Raw genomic sequence first — 21,194 nt, forward strand, 5'->3', positions numbered from 1 at the left:
GATGCCAGGGCCTCTCTGCATGGCTGGGCTGAGGCACTCCCAACAGATAAGGTTCAGCCTCTCTCACCACTGCAGGGAGTGGGATCAGCCTACTCCAAACCCGTGCTACAGGTCTGCCGCTGGGGTTTCTACATGAGGAGGATCTTGCCTGTGCAGGCAGGCAGTGACCCAGAGCCCATGAGAGGTCAGTGCAGCAGCATGGCAGGGTCCTCAGGCAGCCACATACCCAACATGCCGTTTGCACAGGCATGTGCAGATCCATTCCCTGGGGCAGGCGCATGCCTGAGCTCTCTTTTGTGCTGGCAGGCTGGGGGCTCTTCCTCTCCTTCAGGGAAATGAGAGAGCTGGGGACGGAGAGGCCATGCCCCCTGAACTGCCCTCTCCTCTTGCCTCTGCCAGCTGACCCTCCAAAGGGCAGCCCCACCCTGGGCACTGTGCAAGGCCTCCTAAGCCTTAGGACCAAGGAAGAGAGATGGGGAGCCAGAGATTATCTGTACTGCATGACCCTGGCAGCTGACAAACAGATATGTGCATTGCCTAAAATGAACCCCGAGCTCCACTAGCATCAGCACCCCTCAACTGGGCTCCTAACTGGTGTCCCAGACCCACAGATTGCACTCTCTTGGCTTGTTCTCTACATCACCTCTGCTATGGCCCATCACTACAAGCCTCTACCAGAGAGATCTGACCACATCCTCTCTGCCATATGCCAGCCGCAGGAACCTCCTGTACCAAAATATGGCCCCAAGCCCTCCCTTTTTGCAGCTCTTCTGCCAGGGCTGGCACAATTCCCTGAGGCACACTAAGGCACAGCTCAATTAACTCAGCATGTGAGGGAAAGTGCTGCCACTGCTTGCTCCTGCTCCCCACAGGCCAGCTTCACCCGCCTAGAGGAGCTCCCAGATCCCTCATCATGACTGCCGGTGGGGGAGAGTGGGGGGAGTCCTGCAGCTGGGAGGGAGCTTTCAGGGAGAATGTCCTTGCTCTGACCCCTGAGGGTGGGAAGGGGGAGACAGGGATGAGACATTCCAGCCCCTTGCTTGTAATTTAATAAAACAGGGAGAGAAGCACCAGGAGAAGAGGGATTTAACCCCTCTGTAGCTGTGCTCTTCTGGACAAGTATGGGTGCTCTGTGTTAGCTCCTCCCTGGCTGGCAAACACCTCACCCTAGCTGCTCTCCTGCTAGCTCTGCTCCTTGCCAGCCCCCTGGTCACCACAGAAAGCCACACTGCCACCATTCCCGCTGTCACCTGCAGGTCTGTCTTCATGAGCGAGGCCCCGGCCTCCACGATGTAGTGGCAGATAGTGCGCTGGCGTAAGGCTGCAGCCTGGTGCAAGCTGGTTTCACCGCTGAGGAGGAGAAAGCGGGAGATGTGAGATGTCCCCCTGAACAGGGACAATCAGCACATGCAGGTGGCAGCAAGAGACAGCAATTCAGTGGCAGTAGGAGCTGATGGTGAGTTGTGTTTGTCCAGGCAGCCCTGGCAGAGGAGGGGGTGCTACTCAGGGGCAGTCTGTCCAAAGCAGACTGGGAATCATGGCTGGCAATTAGAGCAAGGGCAGCTGAAGTGCCCCTGTGACTGGTCACTTTGCAGAGGGTCTGGCCAACAGGTAATGCAAGTCAGGCATCAACTTACTTCTCCTCCTCTGTGGCGTCAAGGATTTCTGAAGGAGCTGTGGAAAGAAAGAGTGCAGGTGACTGAGATCTGGCTCCAGGGCAGAGACAGACCTGCCTACTCCCTGGTCACAGTCTGCATCATTCCATAGGGGCTGCTATTTTCATGCTGCCTGCAAAAGTCCTAGCTCCAAAGAACTCAGGTCAGCAATGGCATCTGAGCCCAGCTGATCCCAGGAGATAAGAATTGGTTGTGGACTCACTACAGAGAAATATCTAAATAAAAATAAAGCTGTCTGTATTCCAGTGGGAACTGCCAAAAACAACAGGTCAGCTGCCCTGAAGGCAGAAGCAAGACACTGAGAATGTTGCCCAGAGACACGCTGATCCCTGCCAGGATGCAGCAAGGGCCATGAGGACACCCCAGTACTGGCAGACAGATGCAAGGAAAAGCCTATACACCAGAAGGATGATGTAGCAAACCCAGAGGGGAAGGAATGTAAGCCCAGGAGTACTCCCTTTGAGCAGAGGGTTGATTTTTTTTGGCTGCTAGGCTCCTTTGCTAAGTGTGGCACTCTGGCTCCAGCTCACCATTCTCAATGATGTATTTGACGATGTCCTTGCTTCCTGATTTGACAGCATGGTGGAGGACAGTCTGCCCCGAGGAGTCTCTCACCATCAGGTCTCTTCCAGCTCGGTGCAGCTCTTGGAACTAGAGGATTGTCAGATTGCTCTGGATGAGTTGCATTTCCCAGCTCCAAGCCCCAGCATTACGTGCCTGGAGTGCCTGACAGGTTGTGTGGATACTTGGGGCTGATGGGGAGCTTTGTCCAGCTTAGCCATGCTACCAAGTCCTTTCCCTTCCCTTTGTGTTTCCCAGGAGATGAACCAAGGCTCCTTGCCAGAAGCCTGCCTGGTTTCCAGCCACCACTCCTGAAGCAAGGCCCTTGACAGGTGCTACTCCAGGGCAATTGGGGAGAATGGCTGGCAGGGCTTCCCTTAGCCCAAGAGGCACACCAGCCCAGGTGCCAGCTCTGGCTGGTCATTACAGCAGACTGCTGGAGCACTTACCTTGCTGAAGTTGCCACTCTTGGCAGCTTCTATTAGAAGGTCATCTGCAAAGAGAGACATGTCAGGGTCAGAAAAGTCAATCTGTAACACAGCTTATCTAATCCTGCAGACAAGACTTGGGCACCAGAGGTATGGAGCACAAGCACAAGCCCCCCCATGGATTAACCCCTTGGTCAGACTGCATTTACACGGCTTCTCCACCTTCAAGAATGTAAGGAACAAGCCAGGGGTAGGAAAGAGACACCATGTAGCTAGGGGTGCAGCCAGAACTCAGTCCCAGGGAGATGCATGTGCAGGGGGAGTAGTCATTGCCCTTGGGCAGAATAACTTGTGATAAAGTGGGGAGCAGGTCTCCTGGGCATCAGCCAGCAGCCAAGACACCTCTCACCAATGACTCACTCACACCTCCAGGCTCCAATCAAGCTTCAGGAAACTCCTTCCATTTGTTCAGCTTGGTGAGGCCCCTCATCTAGTGTTCCCACCTCCCCAGGGAGAGGCAGAGACAGCCTCCCAACTCAGTCCACAGCGCTCAGCTCCGCAGGTGGGGGATTAACCCCTTGCCACATCATTTCCCGCATGGTGGAGCCGGGAAGGCGCCTGGCTGGGCCACTCCACAAATCACTGTCAGGTCTCTTGTGTTCACCTCTGGGTCACCCGCCCACAGGTCTCCATGTTTCAGGACACATGGAACAACACGGCTCCTCCCTGCTCACCAGGGAAAGGATTGGCAAAAAAACTGCCATGGCAGGAAAACAAAAGAGTGCAAGCTGAGAGGGGGTACGACCAGGGGTAGGACCCCACTCACCTTTATGTGGGAGGCAGTGCTCAGGCTCAGCACTGGAAAGGAAGAAGAGAAAGTGTAAGTAACCCTGCCAGTCCTGGCAGCAGATGGCCCTGATGGGCACGCCAGCACTAGAGGGATGGAGAAACCTGCTGGTGGCACTCCTTCCCTGATCTGGGTTCTTCCCCATCCCCACTCCCATTTCTACTGCTGCTCCTGGCACCACGGCTCATCCATACCTGACACTGGCCTTAGTTTGTCCTTTGCCCCATGGGCCAGCTGCTGGAGCTTGACCCCATGGCTGAGCCACCTGCTGATACCCCCCTGTTTAGGGCAGCACTGGCAGAGGAACAAGGAAAACAGGATGGCATCTCATCCCTTGGTCTTACTCAACACTCAATTCCCGCTTCCAGGGAGCTCCCCTGTAATCTGGCCCAGGGATCAATGCTGTGAAGCCAACCCTAGCTCTCCCATCACTGCCCACTCTTCATGAGGCCCAGCACTCCCATTCCAGACTCACCTGGGGGCAGGAGAGGAGGGTGGAGAGGAGGAAGAGGAGGGAAATGCAAAATGGTGCCCAGGGGGTGTGGCAGATGAGTCCACCAGGTCAGGCATGGCAGGAGAAGTGCTCACAGTCTGAGTGACCACTAGCTCTGGGTCCAGCACATAGAGCTCATCCTGAGAGATCTCTGTCACATAGTTGAGGTGTTCCTGAAAGACACAAATCATGCCATGCTTCCTCAGAAGCAAGACCTACTTCTGCAAAACTCCACCCCTCATATCCCAATGGGTGGGTTTGTGGCCACCCATTTGATCAGCAGACCCGTAGTGGCTTGTGCCTTGGAGCCTTTGCATCTCCTTGTTCTTTTCATACTTCCTATCTCCTGCCACCTTATCAACCTTGTAAACCCTATCTCCATGTCCTGCTCCCCAGCTCATTAGGGAAACTATCTCATACTGGTGAAGATGACCCCGCTGGTGGGTCCCCTGGCCAGTCTTACCATGTTTGCTATTCCTTACCTGCTGCACTGGAGGGCCCTGCAGGCAGCTTTCAACCCAAGGTTCTGTACTACCACCCTGGCTTCTTCTCTTTTCTCCAGAACCCCAGAGGTGCCAAGCCTGGTCCTGGGCCAGGCTCATCATGTCATCTCTTTGGGGGATGCCAAAAGGCAGGGCAGTGGTATGAGACGTGTGGCCCCAAGGCTATGCCTGCCTGTTGGTCTGCGTGCAGGTGGGACATCCAAGCACCTTCCCAGGGGATGACAGTACAGGATGAGGCTGCACTCACCTGTGCCCGGTCTATCCTGTAGAACCGATCGGCCGTGGTTGCTGTAAGACAGGAACAGAACAAGACAGGCTGATCCTTGATGTGAGACAAGGGAGATGGCCTCTTCCCATCATGAGCAACAGTGAGCTATCCACACACTTCATGGCTTGCACAGAGGATGCAGCAAAGCAAACAACAGCCCCTGACCAGAAGCAAACCACTTCCCTTCACGATTCTGCTGGTGTCTTCACCCTAGAGGCAGCCCCTTAGGCCTGAAGACCACCATGCCCCTGTGAAACATGCCTTTGCTTGCTGTCTTCTCCTCAATGACTCCTGGCAGGGAGCCACAGGTCAGGCAAGAACTCAACTAGCTGATGCCACAGCATTTCTAGAGGCTTTCAGGTGCTCCAGCATTATCCTGAGCAGATGAAGCTCAGGGCTATGCAGTGCACATCTCAGCATTCACTTATACCAGGTGAGGAATTGCTGTGATTAACATGGTGCACCTTGTTAACAATGCTCAGAAATGGGGGCACTACAGGAGGCTGTGAGAAGAGAGAGCTTAGCCTCCCTCTGACTTGACTAAGGACCTCCATGAGGCCACTCAGAGCATTCTGACTGCCAGGTACAACAAAACATGCCACTGCCAGCTGTAGATCCAAGCCCCTGTCTCCTAGGATGGCAGGAGAGCTTCAAATCAGCCTCCATCCTGTCTGAGTGCATCCCTCTGCTCATCCCTCTTCCTTAGAGAAGAGATCACCACAGAGAGAGAGAGAAGCTCCAACAGAGCAAGTGGCTCTGCTGGAGCCAGATACACACAACCACCACCACTAGGGGAGCAGGGAAGGATTAAGGACTTAGGGCATCACCAAGGGAGACCAGGACAGGTAAGAGCACAGTGTCAGGACAGCTGGATTCCCATGCAAGGCAGCATTTCCCCAACATCCTGACAGGCTGTTGGTGCCAGTTCCAGAAGAGGTTGCTGCAGTGGGATCCTCGCAGACCCAAGGATCTACAGAGTGGGGATGTGCCAGGGCAGGTGAGAAAAGTGAAAGAGCCCTGTTTATCCTGGATATTTGCATTCAGGGAGCTACTATTCAAGGCCTATAATTCAGCCGCTTGAATAACCTGTGCTGTGTTGAATGAGACTCTAGTCTCTTTCCTGACACATTTTCCTGAGCCCAGAACCTGCTGCTGGGAGACTGGCAGGAGAAGGGAAAGCAGCCCTGGTACAGCAGTCCTGGTAGTGATATCTACGAGCAGCAGCACAAGCAACACCATACACAGAGCTGGAACCTTCAAGGGAGAAGTTGCACCCTCTCTGCTTAGCACGAGGCTTCCCAGGCCCACTTTGCAACCCACGGTTGTGCCCTGCTGTGGTCTACACACTGCTTGCTGGGATGTCAGAGATGAAATGCTACCAACGGGCCTTTCACCCAGCCAGCTTCCAGGTACAGAGGGAGCTTCTTGGTCAGAGAAGGCAAAGGGAGACGAGAAAGCTACTTTTAGGCAGGGGAGAAGCAGCAGCTGCAGTCCAGCAGGGAGGCTGCTCTCCTATAACATGCTCATAGTAAGGCCAGCTCCAAGTATGCTGGAGCAGGGGGGCCCCCTGCCTGCACAACACAGGAGAGCATCCCCAGCAGGCCCGCAGTGACGAACACATGCCACCAAGCTGCTTTCAGCGCCACCAAGCTGCCTTCAGCTGCAGGGGCAGGAGAACCACAGACCCAGACTTAACTCCGGGTCAGCAGCCAGACACGCAGCCTGGAGGAAAGCACTGCTGTGCTCAGCCCCAAAGACCCAACATCTGTGAGTCCCAAGCCTCAGTGGTTCCCTATGGCTTGTCAATGAATATCTGTTCTCTCATCCCTCAAACTCACAGAATCACAGAATGATCAAATTGCTTAGGTTGGAAAAGACCCTTAAGATCACTAAGTCCAACCATTAAACCAACATTGCCAAGTCCACCAGTAAACCACGTCCCTAAATGCCACATCTACACATCTTCTAAGTATATTTACAGATGGGGACTCATCTACTTCCCTGGCAGCCTGTTCTAATGCCCTATCACCCTTTCAGTGGGAAAAATATTCTCCCTGATGCAACCTGAGGTCATCAATTTCCCTTCATCCTCCTGCTTGTTACTTGGGAGAAGAGACCAATACAACCTCCTTCCAAGTAGTTGTAGACAGAGATAAGGTCTCCCCTCAGCCTCCTTTTCTCCAGGCTAACCAACCCCAGCTCCCTCAGCTATACCTCCTAAGACTTGTGCTCCAGACCCTTCACCAGCTCCGTTGCCCATCTCTGGACATGCTCAAGCACCTCAATGTCTTCCTTGCAGTGAGGACCCCAAAATGGATGCAGGGTTCAAGGTGTGGCCTCACCACTGCTGAGTACAGGGGGACAGTCAATGTCCTGGTCCTACTGACTATACTTTTCTTGATTCAGGCCAGGATGCCATTGGCCTTGGCCACGTGGACACTGTCAGAGATTGAAATAGTTCATGCCTAAAACACTGATATAAAGTTTTGCTCATTATAACAAAAACTGTATAAAGAAGCTACAACCAAGGAAGCCTCCCTAAAGATACTTGACTGGGACTTGGCACTGAAAGTCAAACTGCTGAGATTAAATAAAGGGAAAGCCCATTCTTCAATCACCTGAAACAAACAAGTAAACACGGAAAAGAATGTAAGCCAAACCCAGCAGTCCTGCTAAGAATCAGGCCATAGCTCACAGACCCATTTGTTGGGAGCACGTTTGCACAGATTTCCCCCCCAAACGAGGTGGGGAGAGGAAATTTTGGTGTGTTATAACCTCTGCTCAGGGGCAGTGAACCCATCCTCCATTACACAAACCGGCTGTGGAAGCCCCAACCCCGGGAAGGCCACATCCACAGGACATTCATGTGAGGGGCAGCTGAGGGGCTGCACTAATCCATCAAAGGCCCGCCCCCCCGAGTGCCCCCATAGTCATTCCTGAGGCCTTTCACCACCGGACTGCACATGATGCAACAGATGTTGAAGAGACAATGGCAAACTCCACCCCCCCACCCCGGGAAGTGCCTGGGTTTTCCTACCTTGCCTGAGTGTGTATTAACCCATTAGATGCTATGCTTCTTGGGGGGACCTTCACCACCAAGAAGACCAGCTGGAGAGGATCAAGGGAGCATCACTGGGATCCATGGAGTGGTGATACTTTCCTTATTCTATCCCTGTTGCTCTCCTTCTGTAACCCTCACCTATTTTCTTTCTCTCTCGCTTTCTTTCTCATATTTACTATCAAATAAAACCCATACTATTGTCACTGGCATATGGTCTCATCTGCACCTTTATTCAGGCAGGGGCATTCCTAAGAACCTTAGCAATTGGATCTGGACAGACACACACACTGAATCATGTTCAGCTGCTGTTGACTATCACCTTCAGCTCTTTTTCTGCTGGGCAGCTTTCCAGCCCCTGTTCCTCCAGCCTGCATCACTGCACGGGGTGGTTGTGACCCAAGGGCAGGACATTCACTCTTTTGAACCTCATGAAATTTGCCTTGGCCCATGATCCAACCTGTCCAGATCACTCTGCAGCGCCTTCCTGCCCTTCAGCAGATCAACACTCCCACCCAACTTGTCTGCAAGTGACTGAGACTGTGCTTGATCTCCTCATCTAGACTGATAAAGACAATAAACAGGACCAGGGCTGATACTGAGCCCTGGGGATCACCACTGGTGACCAGCTACCAGCTGGATGTAAGGCACCACCACCCTCTGGGCCCAGCCATCCAGCTGGTTTTCTATCCAGCGAACAGTCCACTCCTGTGAGCCACAAGCAGCCAGTTTCCCCAGGAGAATGCTGTGGGAAACAGTGTCAAACATCTTACTGAACTTCACGTGGACAACATCCACAGCTTTTCACTCCCACTGAGCAGGTCACCTCGACATAGAAAGAGATCAGCTTGGTCTCCTTCCTTGCCTGCCCCTTCTGAAGAGTTTATAGCCGTTCATTGCAGCACCCCAGTTGTGTGACTTGCCCCATCATGTCTCTGTGATGGCAACTATGTCTTTTGGCTCCTCCTGTTTGTAGCCCCTGCTGCATGCATTGGTGTTGATGCACTTCAGCTGGGCTACAGATTCCTCCACTTTTTTGGGCACAGAAACCATAATTCCTATGCCCTAATTCTCAGGTGCTTCTGTGGTTTCTAATGCATTGGTAACCCCTGAATCTTTGCAGCCACGTGGATCTCCACTGAGGTGGCTAGACCTTGCTAGCATATCATCAGACCCAGTCAGCACTCCTAGGGGAGGGTGATACTCACAGTCCAGGAAGCACCACTTGGGTGACAGCTTCTGGAATGACAGTGTCTTTGGCTTGGCTCCATCTCCCTCCTGCATAATAAAAGAGAGGATAAAGATGTAGCTTACGGTTTCTGCATCTCTCTTCAGAGCATTGTTCCTGCTTTGGGAGGTCCCTGCAAACACAGAGGACTACAGGCACTCGGATGAAATTGAACACAGGCACAGCACACTGCAACAGGGAGCACCATGGGACACACTGGAGCTGACTGTAGAGTAGTGTCACAAAATGAGCCCATGAGACCAGTACAGTGGACACGACAGATGGGCCCAGAGGACAGAGAGAGGCCATACACACCTGAAAGAGCAGGCGCTCTAAAGCAGAGGGCTGTGCAGGGAAATCCTGCAGAAAGGCAAGGTGTCCTGTTACAGGCTGTGTCTGGGCAGCCCCCCAGTCCCTCTCTCATCCCATCGGAGCTGCTTAATGTGCTGCCATACCTGGCCTTACACACTGCCTGGCCAAGGTACCTGGTCCTTGCCTGGCTTTAAAGTCGGAGCACAGTGCTTGCCCAAGGAGCGAGAAGAGGTAAACCATGAGGAACATCAGCCACACTGCAGAGTTTTAAAGGTGCAGGAGATTGCAGGGGCACCGGTCTACCACACTGACACAGCAGGAAACCATTACCCTGTGAACTCAGGAGCTGCTAGCCATGTGCCTGCCTGTGTGTCCTCAGCAGTGCCTGGGCACTGGTGGGCAGGGGGCACACATACAGAGCAGGCACAGCAAGAGGCAGATGCCAGTGTGCCAGCCCAGGCAAGCAGCTCTGCAGCTCAGCTCTGTGGGGCTCTACAGCTACACTGGATGGGACTCTCACAGGCACAAGCGCCAGCTAACAGCAGACTAAAAAACGTCCCTTCAGTCTTCTGTGCAACAATCAGACTGAGCAGTGCAGCACCAGGAGCCACACTACGGGTTTAGAAGGCATTGTTTACCAGGAGCCAGAGTTACAGAGTCTGTGTACAGGTCACAGACATGCGCTAGTACATTGGCAAGGACACAAAAATTAGTGCTTGCAAATGGGAAAAGTGGGAGGAATTATAAACCTAATCCAGGTACCTGGAGAGGGCAGAGCTGTGACAGAAAACACAGAGCCTGTGGATGGTTGAAGGGTTATAGGCCCCCCACAGGATGTGTGCTGGTGTTTTATACTACCCTGTAGTTTTCCAGGGTCACCCTCTGGGCTTGGAGAACAGTCAGAAGAGTAATGCTGAAAAAGAAGCTGCCAGACAGCAGAGAGCAACAAGGCATCCAGCTTGGGACCCTGCCTCCCCCACATGGTAAAGGCAAATAGTGACCTCTTAGCACGACCCAAAGCAAGAGTGTGTGTGGTGGTGTGTGCAGGAGGCTTAGAAATCTTTTTCCTGAGTCCCTTCATCCTCAGTATTCAGCCATGACCACTTTTCACACAGAGACTCACCTCCTGCAGCTTCTCAATCTGGGTCCGGCACAACTCCAGGTCACTGTCTCCTGGAACCACGATGATCCCCAGTGGCACAGCTGGAGGACAGGGCACAGGCACAACTCAGGGAGCAGCCCTTGCCCCATTCCAAATATCTCACACAGTTTAGCTACAGGCTTTGGCAGACATGGGGCCTGCAGCTCCCATCCCCTGGTCACTCAGCTGGTCACTCACAGGCTTCCTTGAGCTTTTCCTTGTCGTAGTTCAGTGCCTCATAGTCGCGCATGCTGATTCTGCTCACTCGGATCCGCAGCCGCTCAGGCACTGGCTGCTGGCTGTGTGCAGGGAAAAAGGAAGATATCGGAAGTGACAGCCTACTTTCTCCTTATTCCCCTTGTCCCTCCAAACAGGCAAGAGCACAGTATTGCACAGACTGGGATGGGGAGCTTGGCACCAGCCGCGTCTCCAGCATCAGGGTGTGACCTTATTTCTGTGACCTGATCCCTTCCCAGACCCTCCCTAGGAAAGGACTGAAATGTCTCTGCCAGTCACGGATCAGCCCCATCCCGTTCTCTGCAAACCATCCTTCCTTGGACAGGAGGTGGCAGATCGATCTGAGGAACCTACTCATTTAGCAGAGGCATGGAGTTGCGCCGCTTGGTCTTCTGCACCATGTTGGCTTGGTTGCGCAGAGAGATGTGGATGCAGGAAGCTGCCAGCTTGCAGGGCTCTCCATCTACCTGCATGGGGATGGCCTTGGATGTGGTGAGAACCACCTGCCGGCACTGACAGAGCCGCTCCCCATGGCCACCGACTTGCAAGGCAGCCTGCAAAAGGGTCCAGAGTGAAAGCAGAACAAGCACGGAGACGTGGATGAGGTGAACATCCATTGACAGCTGGATGTTACAAAGTGAATCAAATTCTGAGGGGCTCAGGTTTGATTTCAGTAAGAAGGGGGCCACAGAGACCAGGGCATAACAGCACCTAAATCTCAGAGAAGACACTGTCACAATAAGCCAGCACCACAACTCCTCCAGAGAGGATCTGTGGAGCTGTGGGCTGGCTGACACCTGGTCAGTGGGCCCATTCACTCCCCTGGCTGCTATCTACAACTGGCAACAGCACTGACTCACCAGCGAAGTCATGGTGAAGCCGATAACTTCAATGCAGCCATCATCATGGCGTTGGGGCTCAAAGTCATGGTGCTCTCCAGGGTTGCCCCAGGGCATGGTGCCTGCACAGTACCTGTGAAAGGACAGGAAGGAATGCCTGGACTGGCACCCCAAACCCAGGCAAGGATCTACACAACAGGTGAGAGAAGCCCAGCATATGAAGACAGGTCCTGGGGATGCTCACCTTGGGATGTTAAGGAAGACCAGGCACTGGGGTTTCAGGTCCTGAATCTTGGAGGTCAGGTCTGTCCCATCACACTAGAGATGACACAGGGGTGTTCAGGCTGCTGTAAGGGGGAGCCTGGTCCATCCTACCCACTAAGGAAGAGATGGCCTCCCTCCTCTGCTCCCTAAAGTAAGTGTTCTTTAAGTTAGGGGAAGCTGACACCCCCAGGAACATATCCGCTCCCCAACCCTGACATACTCAGTGTGCCAAGGGACGTTCCTCACACCTCCACAGCTCACCCCCTCCCTGAACCAGAGCACCCCAGCACACTCACAACCAGCCTGACATGCTTCGCCAAGTCTTTGGAGCTCCCGGTGAGGAAGTCGGAGAAGGCTGTCTGCCAAGGTAAGAGACAAGAGTTAGTGCCCAGGTGTTCACCAGAATGGGCAGCCAAGAAGCCTGCCACTGACCTGCCACACACCTCAGCTGCTGAAACCTGCAAACTCCCTTTTCATCCACTGGCAGAAGTCCCCTTCTCTTCCAAAACAACCCAATCCATTCCTCTTGGTATTTTGTCTACCAAAAACCTTCAGGCACCCTCAGTAACGTGCTCTTAATATTCTCTTGCCCGCTCATCCTGACTTTACGGAAGAGCTGGCAAGATGAGTCTCCTCCTAAGACTCAAGTCACAAGAGACAGATTCAATCTCAAACTGTAATGAAGTACCACAAACCACAGCTGAAGTGACCCCATCTAGAAATTCCAGGAGGGACAGCATGAGTCCCCTTTGGGTTTAACTGTGCAGACAGGAAAAGAGACAAGCAAGACAGACGTTAGATGGCGCAGAGCAGCCCTTGGCCTTTAGTGACTGCTCGAATACCAGTCACCAGACACATGGTTAGAAAGTATATTGAGGATGGGGAGACAGAGGAACAAAGATGATACTGAGTCACAAAGCTCTAGAGGTGAGACACAGGAAGGTGGTGTAATTAGCCAGGACGCTGTAACTGGTCCAAGGTATATAATACAAGACCAAAGTAGTGTGTTGACTATGGAAAGGCTTTCTTTTCCTCTGCAGGGGGGACAGCCTGCCTTCCCACAGCTCCAGGGAGGTCCTGACTGGGTGACCACCCGTGAGCTTGAGATCAAGAACAATAGTGGCAGGAGAACAATACAGCAACTATACTACAGGCCACAGAGCAGCAAGCTGTACTGCCAGCAGCACTCTCAGCCAAAGGGGAGCTGAGACTCCCAGCACTTCAGCATTTCTCCAGCAACTCTCCAGCTTCTTGGGGGGCTTAGCTTGGGTGCATGTGAAGGTCCATGTAACTTAAATGGGTCAGTTTAGGGTGCAGACAGGAGGCACGTCCATGCCTGTGCTGCAGTTGACATTAAGGCTACTGTGACAGCAGGCTCAGATATCCCCCCACACACTCACCCCAGCATAGAACATTTTATTCCGAAACCGGCTGTTGAACTTCTCTGGGTTGGCCTCTAGGGAAAGGAGAAAAAAGTCCAGGTCACTGGCCTACACATGAAAATATTTCACTTGCCAGCTCTCCTCAAGCACAGCTCTCCAGCCAGCCTCAGCTCGGGGTCTGCTCCCAGCTTCTTTCCTGTGCAGACACCCCTCTTCCCCCTCTGCAGCTTGGACTTGCTCCTCATGTTTCACCTCCAGCTCTGTCCCTGAAGCAATTATCTCGTTCATTTTCCTGAGGAACCCACAAACAAGAACACGCCCATCCCACAGACCCCGACCGAGTCCTGCCACTGCCTTGTACCTCGGGATTCGTGGAACTCCAGCGTCACCCGTGCGTCAAAGCCAAGGCTGAAATAATTATTAAAGACATCCAAAGGGAGCTGAAATGGAAAGCAGGAATAAGGATGAGGCTGCCAGCATGTGCCCATGGCAAAGACAAGGTCAGGTTGTAGCAGCAGAGCCACTACAGTGCTCATGAGGCTGAGGGACCCTGCTTGCCTTTTCCCTAGAAAATACAGAGGTCACCAGCTTGAGATGATGGATTAGCTCCTGACTCCTAGGGGTAATGAAAAAGGTACAAGGGGACACACTCTGCTCTCTGAAGTTTCTGCAATCACTCATGTTTCTGGTAAAGAAAACAGTCTCACAGAAGACTAGGCTTATACCTGTTGCAAGTTGTGGTTAAAAACCTTTGGTAGGCATTTAGTTATGAACTCTACCTACACTCTTGCCATGAGTGCTGTGACTCAGGGCCATGAACAGAATGGTGGAATTGGAGGACTGAGAGGGAAACACAAACCAAGAAAGTAGCCTCAGGTGCTGGGACTGCCTGAGTCTGTGGCAGAACAGAGAATGCAGGCCTCTAGCACAGGGAAGAGACACAGAGAGGAGGGGTCCCACCTTGTCAGCAGCTGTCTCATCCTTTTCTTCAGGGTTTGTGTCAGGGTTTGGCTCCACATGGAGGTTCCAGCGATCAAGCTGCACTATGTTCCCATCTTCTACGTGTGATAGGATCTTGGACAGAGGCTCATCCGTGTAACCCTGGTGAAGAGAAGGACTCGGTGAGTCTCATGCCTGCCTCCCACAGAGATCGCACAGAGATACCCCAGACAGCAGGCTTTGGAAGACATCTCAGAATAAAAGATGTAGAAGAGATCAACTCTACCTGAATGTGCAACAAAGTGGGACTTGAAATCTAAAACAATACATCTTCCTTCTAAAAATCTTCCAAAGTTTGGAAAAGCAATTGCTTTTGTATAATCTAATGCAGCTGGCATACAGAACCATGCAAATGTCAGAAGAAAGGCAACATCCAAACTGCACTTATTTGTTGGTCTGTATTTACAGGAAGTTTAAACACTAGCCCATGCAAATCTCCAATCATGTTTCTGAAACAGGAATTGAAGCACTCAGCCCTGCTCTGTCAGCAGAGGGTTGTTGTGCCCATCACTTACCCCACCCCAGTTCAGTGTTCTGGCCAAGTCGTTCCCTGTCCCCAAGGGTAGGATGGCGACAGGAGGAGGTGGGTTGATGCGTAACTGGTCCAGAATGGAGAGTATCCAGCCCACCTGTCGAAGCAAAAGCGTGCGAAGAAACCATTGGTTATCTCAGGGAAGGCAGGGAGAGGTAACTTGGAGCACTAGCGATGGCAGAGAGGCAGAGATGGGGTCTCCTTAGCCACAGCTGAGGCTATTCACAGTCTTTAGAGCTCTAGTCAGGTGCTGCAGGAAACACCAGTAACCCCAGTGCGGACACTGGCCCTCAAAAGGGCTACAAATCCAGACAGGTTACAGACTAGCACTTCCTGGAACAGTGCACGAGGGGACCCACAGTATCTATGCTACAAGCTGCACCATGGACACAGCGTGCATAGTTTGCCCTGTTCTGGATTACAACAAGGAGAGCACTGGTCTGCACTGGAAAGGCCTGGGCAAAGGGGCACCACGGGATGGAGGGGCTGGAGACTCACCGTGCCGTCTCCCCCACACGCCAGGATCCGGAGGTTGTGGACTTTGCGGTACAGCTCCAGCCTGTGGGAACAGGGAGGTTGAGAAGTGGAGGGGAGTGGTACTGAGGGTGTTACACAGCAGCTGCCTCACAGAGCCGCTGGCGTTCACAAAGCCACATCCATCTCTCCATGATCTGGGGGAAGAGCTCTCAGGAGGAATCCTGGGACATGGATGGGGGAGAGAAAGGTGCTGCCCCCATCAGTACTCACGCCTCCTTGGGTCCACCCTGGCTGAGGTCAAAAACTTGCCGTGGGTTGAGATACCACATGAAGGATTGGATGATCTTGGCTCCCTATGAGGAGAAGAAATACTTCAGGTAATACCGAGTTCCCAGTGGACAGCAGAAGGAGGCATCTGGTCCTGCCTGAGGACAAGCTAAGACAACACCATTCTGGAGGGGACACAGGCAAAGCCTGGCCAAGGTGGGAACTGCTGGGCAGCAAACTGGCATTGTGGACTCTCTTGCAGCTGAGACATCACCAAAACTATGATGAGAGCTCAGCACTCAAATGCCAATGCCCTCACAGAAAGTCTTCTTAGACAAGGCCATACCTGATTCCCACCGCTCTTGGGGTTCACAAACACCAGCAAGGGCTTCATGAGAGGAGCAGGCATGGGCTTGATGACAAAGGGTTTCCACCTTCCTTCCTGCAAGAGATACCACAGATCTTCAACAAAGCTGGGGAAGTGCAAACTGCTGCCTCCAGCTGAGCCCTAACATCATGCAGGTCGGAAGCAGGAGGAAGAAAACATTCCAGCAACCCCATAAACCTTGTATCTGGGATCTACCCTGCCAGCAAACACCGTCCCTCCAGCTTAACCTCCTTAACCTCACTGCAGACCCAGAAAAACACACTTTTATTCCAAGCCTTGCTCCTCACTGTTCAGTCCCTCTGCCTTTCCAAGACAAGGTCATCCTCAGTCCCCTCATATCTTACCTCAGCCCCCTTTTTGCTGGATTTCCGCTTGAATGATGTCCTCTTCTTCTTCTTACTAGACTTCAGTGGATTCTAGAGAGAAAAGGAACAAACACAAAGACTATGAGGAGCCACTGGGCAAGTGGGAACTGTGAAAGAGCCCCAAGAGCTGAAGTGACTTACCTGGGGCCGCCGGACACGGAGAATCCAGGTGGGAGGAACGACAACAGCAGCGTGAGCCCCCAGTGAGCAGGGCTCTTCAATGTGTTGCAGCATGAAACACGATACTTTGCTGTGATACTGGCCAAGGAGAAGACAGACAGAAAACTCAGCTGCTCAGTTTGCTGGGCACAGCCACCATCTTCTCTTCTCAGGTCTCCCATGCCAATGCAGGGAGTGCTGGATGAAACCATGCAGGAATTTTGTAATGGGAAGGCAATGAAGAGAGTTTCTCAAAGGAGCTTGCAAATATCATAGTACAGCCTCTCCCAGCAGGAGGAGCTGTTAAGGGCAGGCTGCAGAGTAGCAGCTTGGGGAGTCCCGGCAGACAGCAGAGGTAGTTAGTGTAGAATCGACTGGTAAGGCAATCAGGGGGGCTTTGCTCACCGCTTGTTTGCACCAGGAACAGCTGATGGCTACAATCTCTTTGCTGTGGAAGGCAAACTTCTGCTGAAAACCCTGTGGAAGAAAGGATAAGAGGCTTAGGGAATTCCCTGCAGTTTCCTACCATCCAACAGTAAGAGACATTAACAAAGAGAGCATGCCTGCAGCTGGAGCCCTCCAGATCCTGTCAGACAGTCCCAACCACCACAATGGCACCAGGGAGGCCACTGTTCTCAGTAGGGGTGTCCTTATTGCTCAAGGAAAGCATGTCAGGAAGACAGTCTCTCAGAATTAGTTGGGCCCAGGGGAAGAACTACTCTATGGGGAAAGCATTTACATAGTGCTTCACTAAGCAAAGCAGGACATGTGCCTCGGTTTTGCTGCTGAACAGGAATGGTGGGATGTTCCTGGTTCCCAGCCCTGCGCATGTCTCAGGCTTGACCTTAGGCTGAGAAGAAAGCCCAAGATGCCTGCTCACCTTGCCACACTGCCGGCATTTCCCTTCCTGCCGCCTCCGATGCACCCAGTGATGTCGGACAACAATGGGCTAAACAGAAAAGAAAAAAAAAAGAAAAAAAAAAAAAAAAAAAAAAAAAAAAGAAGGAGTGAAGGGCCCAGTGTGTGACTGAACACAGGAACAGCCAGAAGAAAAGGACAGAGGCCAGCCAACCTCTGCTCTTGCAGCAAAACCACTGCTTGTAGGCACCAGCCCCCACCCTCTGAGAGAAGACAAAGCAAAGAATCAGGGGGCAAGAGGCCAAATTAAGATGCTCCATGAAAAGAGAATTAAAACCAGAAGAAATAGGAAGGAGGACAGTGAAACTGAAGACTGAGAATACAGAAAGCAGATCCAATGGAGAGTGGGCAAGCAGTAGCACATCTCTGTCCCTTAACATCTCTGCCCAGATGCCCCTTAGTGCCAGGTGAAAAATGTGCTGGTGGAAGGTATGAAAATCCCTAGAGAGACACAGTTTGTGCCCACAGCAAGAAGATGGAAGTGCCTGCAGCTAAGCAGTGAACCTCCTCATCCCACATTCCTCGAGAAGAGTGGCAGCCCCAAAGCCCTCCACACCCACTTCCCCCTGCTCTTTCCCCAGGCCAACCCTGAGCCTGCTTCAGTCCCAGCGTGGGCAGCAAGGCTGCTCGCCAGCACCTCTGTTCTGCCTGCAGGCTCAGGGTGGATTTAGGGCTGGGACTTGCAGAAGTGATTGTGAGGGAGCCAGAAGTTTTGTAATAAAGTACCATTTAATGCTAAATCCCATCCTACTCTTCCAGCCCTGTATTGGGAATGCCACTGCAGAAAGAGTAGCAAAAAGAGAAAGGGAGTGTGAGTTCACAGGCAGAGCCCAACATCCTGCTCCCGGCAGCTTCTGGGATCATGATGATGAGAGGCAGAAACCGGCAGGAGGTTCAAGTCAGCTCCAGTGTTGCCTCCTCCAAGTGCAGCACATGGGAGAGGACAAAGAGTCTTGTTGGTTTAGCAGATACTGATCCAGTAAGAGCAGAAGGAGGGCTATGCCTTGAGCTCAGCTCTGGATCCAAGCAGGCATATCTAGGGAAAGGGCTGACCCTGAAGGGGCTTCCTGGCATCACAAAGGCCAAAAGAGCACCTTTTTAGGGAAACAGGAAGGAAGAGGCCTTGGAGGAACAGAGAAGCATTAGAAGAACAGGATGGAGAAGGAGGATTTGTGAGAAAAAAGAAAAAGCAAGAAAGGGGATGGAGAAAAGATTTGTAGAGGTTGAAGAAAAGAAAAAGAGAGATGGAAGATTGAGCAGAGGCAGCAAGCTGTTAGCAGAGCCGAAAGGGTAAGTCAAGCACAAATAAGGGAGCTAGGCTAAGAACAATATGGCAAGGAGGCACAGAAAGAAAAACAAAGCAAGAAAGGAAGGTTTAGAAGTGATGCTGAAAGCTTCCCTTTACGAGCCACAGCAGCATTTCAAAGCAGGCAGCCTGGTGTTTGAATATTCTTCCCCAACTAGGTCTGCTGTGCAAGCACAGTGTAGGGGCAGCTCTGTTACCAAAGTGGCCTGTGACTGAGCCACCCAATCCACAGCACTGCACAGGCTACACTGGCTCCACAGACTGGAGGATGAAGCATGAAGGCTGACAGCTGCTTCCACCAGCGCAAGTCAGCAGACAGGTCCAAGCCACTGCTTATGCCCAGTTTTTTACATTACAACATGGGCTGAAGGGGTCTGATACCACTACTGTGGGCAGTTTCCACGGCCACCTGTGGCATCCAAGTCAGGGCTGAGTGATAAAGCCAGAAATGAGCCCATACTGCTTCCTTCCAGATTGCAGGAGACTTGGGGACCTGCTGCTTGCCACTGCCTCATCTGTCTGCCTGGAGACCCAACCCAAGGAGCAAAGTTTCTCCCAGAAAACACTGTTTGTAGGTTACACCCATGCAGATTCAGGAGATTCAGAACATGCAAACCATTAGATGCTCTGCATTTGCTGCCTGCAAACTCCTCACTCTTCACACCCAGTCTGGGCTGCTGCCTTGCAAAAAAAACATCCCTTTTACAGCACCAGCCCCTTAGAGCAGGAAGGAACATGATGCCTCCACTTGGATGGGCAACACACTGGCAGCATCTGGTGTCTTTACCAGCAAACTAGAAATGGGAAAGGCAGATGTGGGCAGTGTCCAAGGCACATCTCTCACCTCCCGTATGTTCCGGGATCCTGACTCCCTGAAGGACGGTTTGCAGCGGAAATTTATCTGTAGGTCAAACACATGAGAGGCATCAGTAAAACCATTGTACCTGAAAAGAAACCTACCAGAATTTACTGCACTATAGCAAGGCCCAGAACCTCTGGAGTTGTTTGGTACCTGCTGCAAAACCCTCATATGTCTGGGTTACTGAACAAAATGGGGCCTGGGGTCCCTATTATGTCACTAGATCCTCATTTCAGTACTGTCTCCTCAGAAGACCCCTCTTTGCAATTACACACTGCAGTTCCCCAAGCTTCTTGTGTTTCACTGTCCAAGAAAAGGCTGGTACAGTTTTGCAAGCTGCAGAGAGGGCTTAACAGGCTCTACTCACTTTCTCCAGCTGTTCAATGCAGGGTGTATGCACTACGATCTTGCAGGCTGCACATTTACGCCTGGAGAGAGGTTTTTGCTGAAGAGTAGGAAAAGGGAGAAAATATATATATGTAAATGAAAATATGCGATGTTCACAGCCTGGCAAGTTCAGCCTCCCATCATACCTCTTTCTTACGTACTGGGATACAGAACAAGCCCTATAGTAAAGTTAGATACAACCTTCTTATCTAGTGAAGGGGTCTAAATGTGTGCCTATAGCAGATGTTCTCAAGCCTGGGACAGAGCAGGGAGGTACTTTCTCTACTGTCCTGTCCTGCAGTACTTTTCTTCTGACACTGCCTAAGAGCACCATGGAAGCTGGTTTGGGAGGCAGCTGCAGGGTGGCATCAGTGGCAGGCACCTGCAGGGTGGCAGGCACAGGATGACATTAGTTCCCTGTGTCCTGCACCATGAGCAGGACTGAGCCTGCAAACTGAGAGGGAAGACTGCAGGTGCAGGAGGCAACAGGCCTGGAAAGTTCACTTTTCTCCTCTGTCAAAAGGTCTTGAATTCAGATTGTCCTTCCAAGGGTGTGGAATCCCAACACCCGCTCTCTGGAACGCTCCAGGCAAGTGGCAGCCCTGCATCAGGGTCCCACTGCAAACTAAGAACCAGCATTAGCAGAAACTGGGGACTTGGCCCTCTGGTAAGCAGAGGCAGGAGGGACACAGTCCCTGCCCTGGCAGGCCCCCAGACCCCCGCATGACCCCCAGCAGCAGCAGCAGTGTGGCCCCTGCGGTCTCCCCATAAGATGACAGCACAGCAGAGTTTGCAGCCATTGCTGGTGAGGCAGGCGGCCCCAGGTGACTCACCAGAAGTTTTGCCATGCAGTTCTGTTCCCCAACATAGCAGAAGTCCCCAGAGACACCAGTCTCAAACCAGATGTGCTCCCCATAGACCGCAGCCTCCTGAAAGACACAAGACAACACAAGCTACGAGAGCATCCCCAGAGAGGTACCTGAGCCCCTAAAATGCTTTGTGCAAGGGACAAGATACTGGACAATGCTGGGAGTGGGAGGCTGGAGCTAGGTGGAGGCCAGGAGAAATGATACCCACAACAGCCAGGGCCATCTGGAGAGAGGAAACCTCACAAAGCTGTTGCCATGGCCCACCTGTTGTAAACAAGAGGGCCACAGGAAACCAGCTCCAAGACCTACAAACCACTTGCAGGGTCCTGCACAGGGGAGCTCCTTTCATCAGCCAAAGAGGAGGCATCAGGGCAAACTCAGTGCAGGGCACTCTCCTGAACCAGCTTCTGTTCTACAACCTGAATGTGCAG

General features: G+C 52.4%; 2 protein-coding genes across 5 annotated transcripts in view; one reads left to right on the forward strand and one right to left on the reverse strand.

Annotated features, from left to right (window-relative positions):
- Positions 1-21,194, forward strand: part of PHF21A (PHD finger protein 21A) — a 508,751-nt gene that overhangs the window by 230,312 nt on the left and 257,245 nt on the right. The window lies entirely within an intron of this gene.
- DGKZ (diacylglycerol kinase zeta) overlaps positions 1-21,194 on the reverse strand; it is a 46,414-nt gene that overhangs the window by 3,490 nt on the left and 21,730 nt on the right. For 2 of the 4 annotated variants that reach the window (XM_066321176.1, XM_066321173.1), the window contains exons 3-30: positions 20,728-20,823; positions 19,875-19,952; positions 19,493-19,549; positions 17,305-17,373; positions 16,830-16,901; positions 16,407-16,523; positions 16,245-16,316; positions 15,859-15,954; positions 15,516-15,598; positions 15,267-15,327; positions 14,752-14,865; positions 14,198-14,338; positions 13,599-13,677; positions 13,256-13,311; positions 12,152-12,214; positions 11,836-11,909; positions 11,613-11,724; positions 11,107-11,306; positions 10,714-10,814; positions 10,498-10,577; positions 9,043-9,112; positions 4,756-4,796; positions 3,988-4,178; positions 3,492-3,523; positions 2,687-2,730; positions 2,207-2,327; positions 1,638-1,674; positions 1,251-1,350 (exon numbers count right to left, since the gene is read on the reverse strand). In XM_066321176.1, coding sequence (XP_066177273.1) covers positions 1,251-1,350; positions 1,638-1,674; positions 2,207-2,327; positions 2,687-2,730; positions 3,492-3,523; positions 3,988-4,178; positions 4,756-4,796; positions 9,043-9,112; positions 10,498-10,577; positions 10,714-10,814; positions 11,107-11,306; positions 11,613-11,724; positions 11,836-11,909; positions 12,152-12,214; positions 13,256-13,311; positions 13,599-13,677; positions 14,198-14,338; positions 14,752-14,865; positions 15,267-15,327; positions 15,516-15,598; positions 15,859-15,954; positions 16,245-16,316; positions 16,407-16,523; positions 16,830-16,901; positions 17,305-17,373; positions 19,493-19,549; positions 19,875-19,952; positions 20,728-20,823 — 2,457 coding nt within the window. Of the gene's footprint in view, positions 1-1,250; positions 1,351-1,637; positions 1,675-2,206; positions 2,328-2,686; positions 2,731-3,491; positions 3,524-3,987; positions 4,179-4,755; positions 4,797-9,042; positions 9,113-9,377; positions 9,423-10,497; positions 10,578-10,713; positions 10,815-11,106; positions 11,307-11,612; positions 11,725-11,835; positions 11,910-12,151; positions 12,215-13,255; positions 13,312-13,598; positions 13,678-14,197; positions 14,339-14,751; positions 14,866-15,266; positions 15,328-15,515; positions 15,599-15,858; positions 15,955-16,244; positions 16,317-16,406; positions 16,524-16,829; positions 16,902-17,304; positions 17,374-19,492; positions 19,550-19,874; positions 19,953-20,727; positions 20,824-21,194 lie in introns of all 4 variants that reach the window. The other 2 variants (XM_066321174.1, XM_066321175.1) reach the window with 2 other exon arrangements.

Source organism: Sylvia atricapilla, chromosome 6 (genome assembly GCF_009819655.1).
Source record: "Sylvia atricapilla isolate bSylAtr1 chromosome 6, bSylAtr1.pri, whole genome shotgun sequence".
Lineage (NCBI taxonomy): Eukaryota > Metazoa > Chordata > Aves > Passeriformes > Sylviidae > Sylvia > Sylvia atricapilla.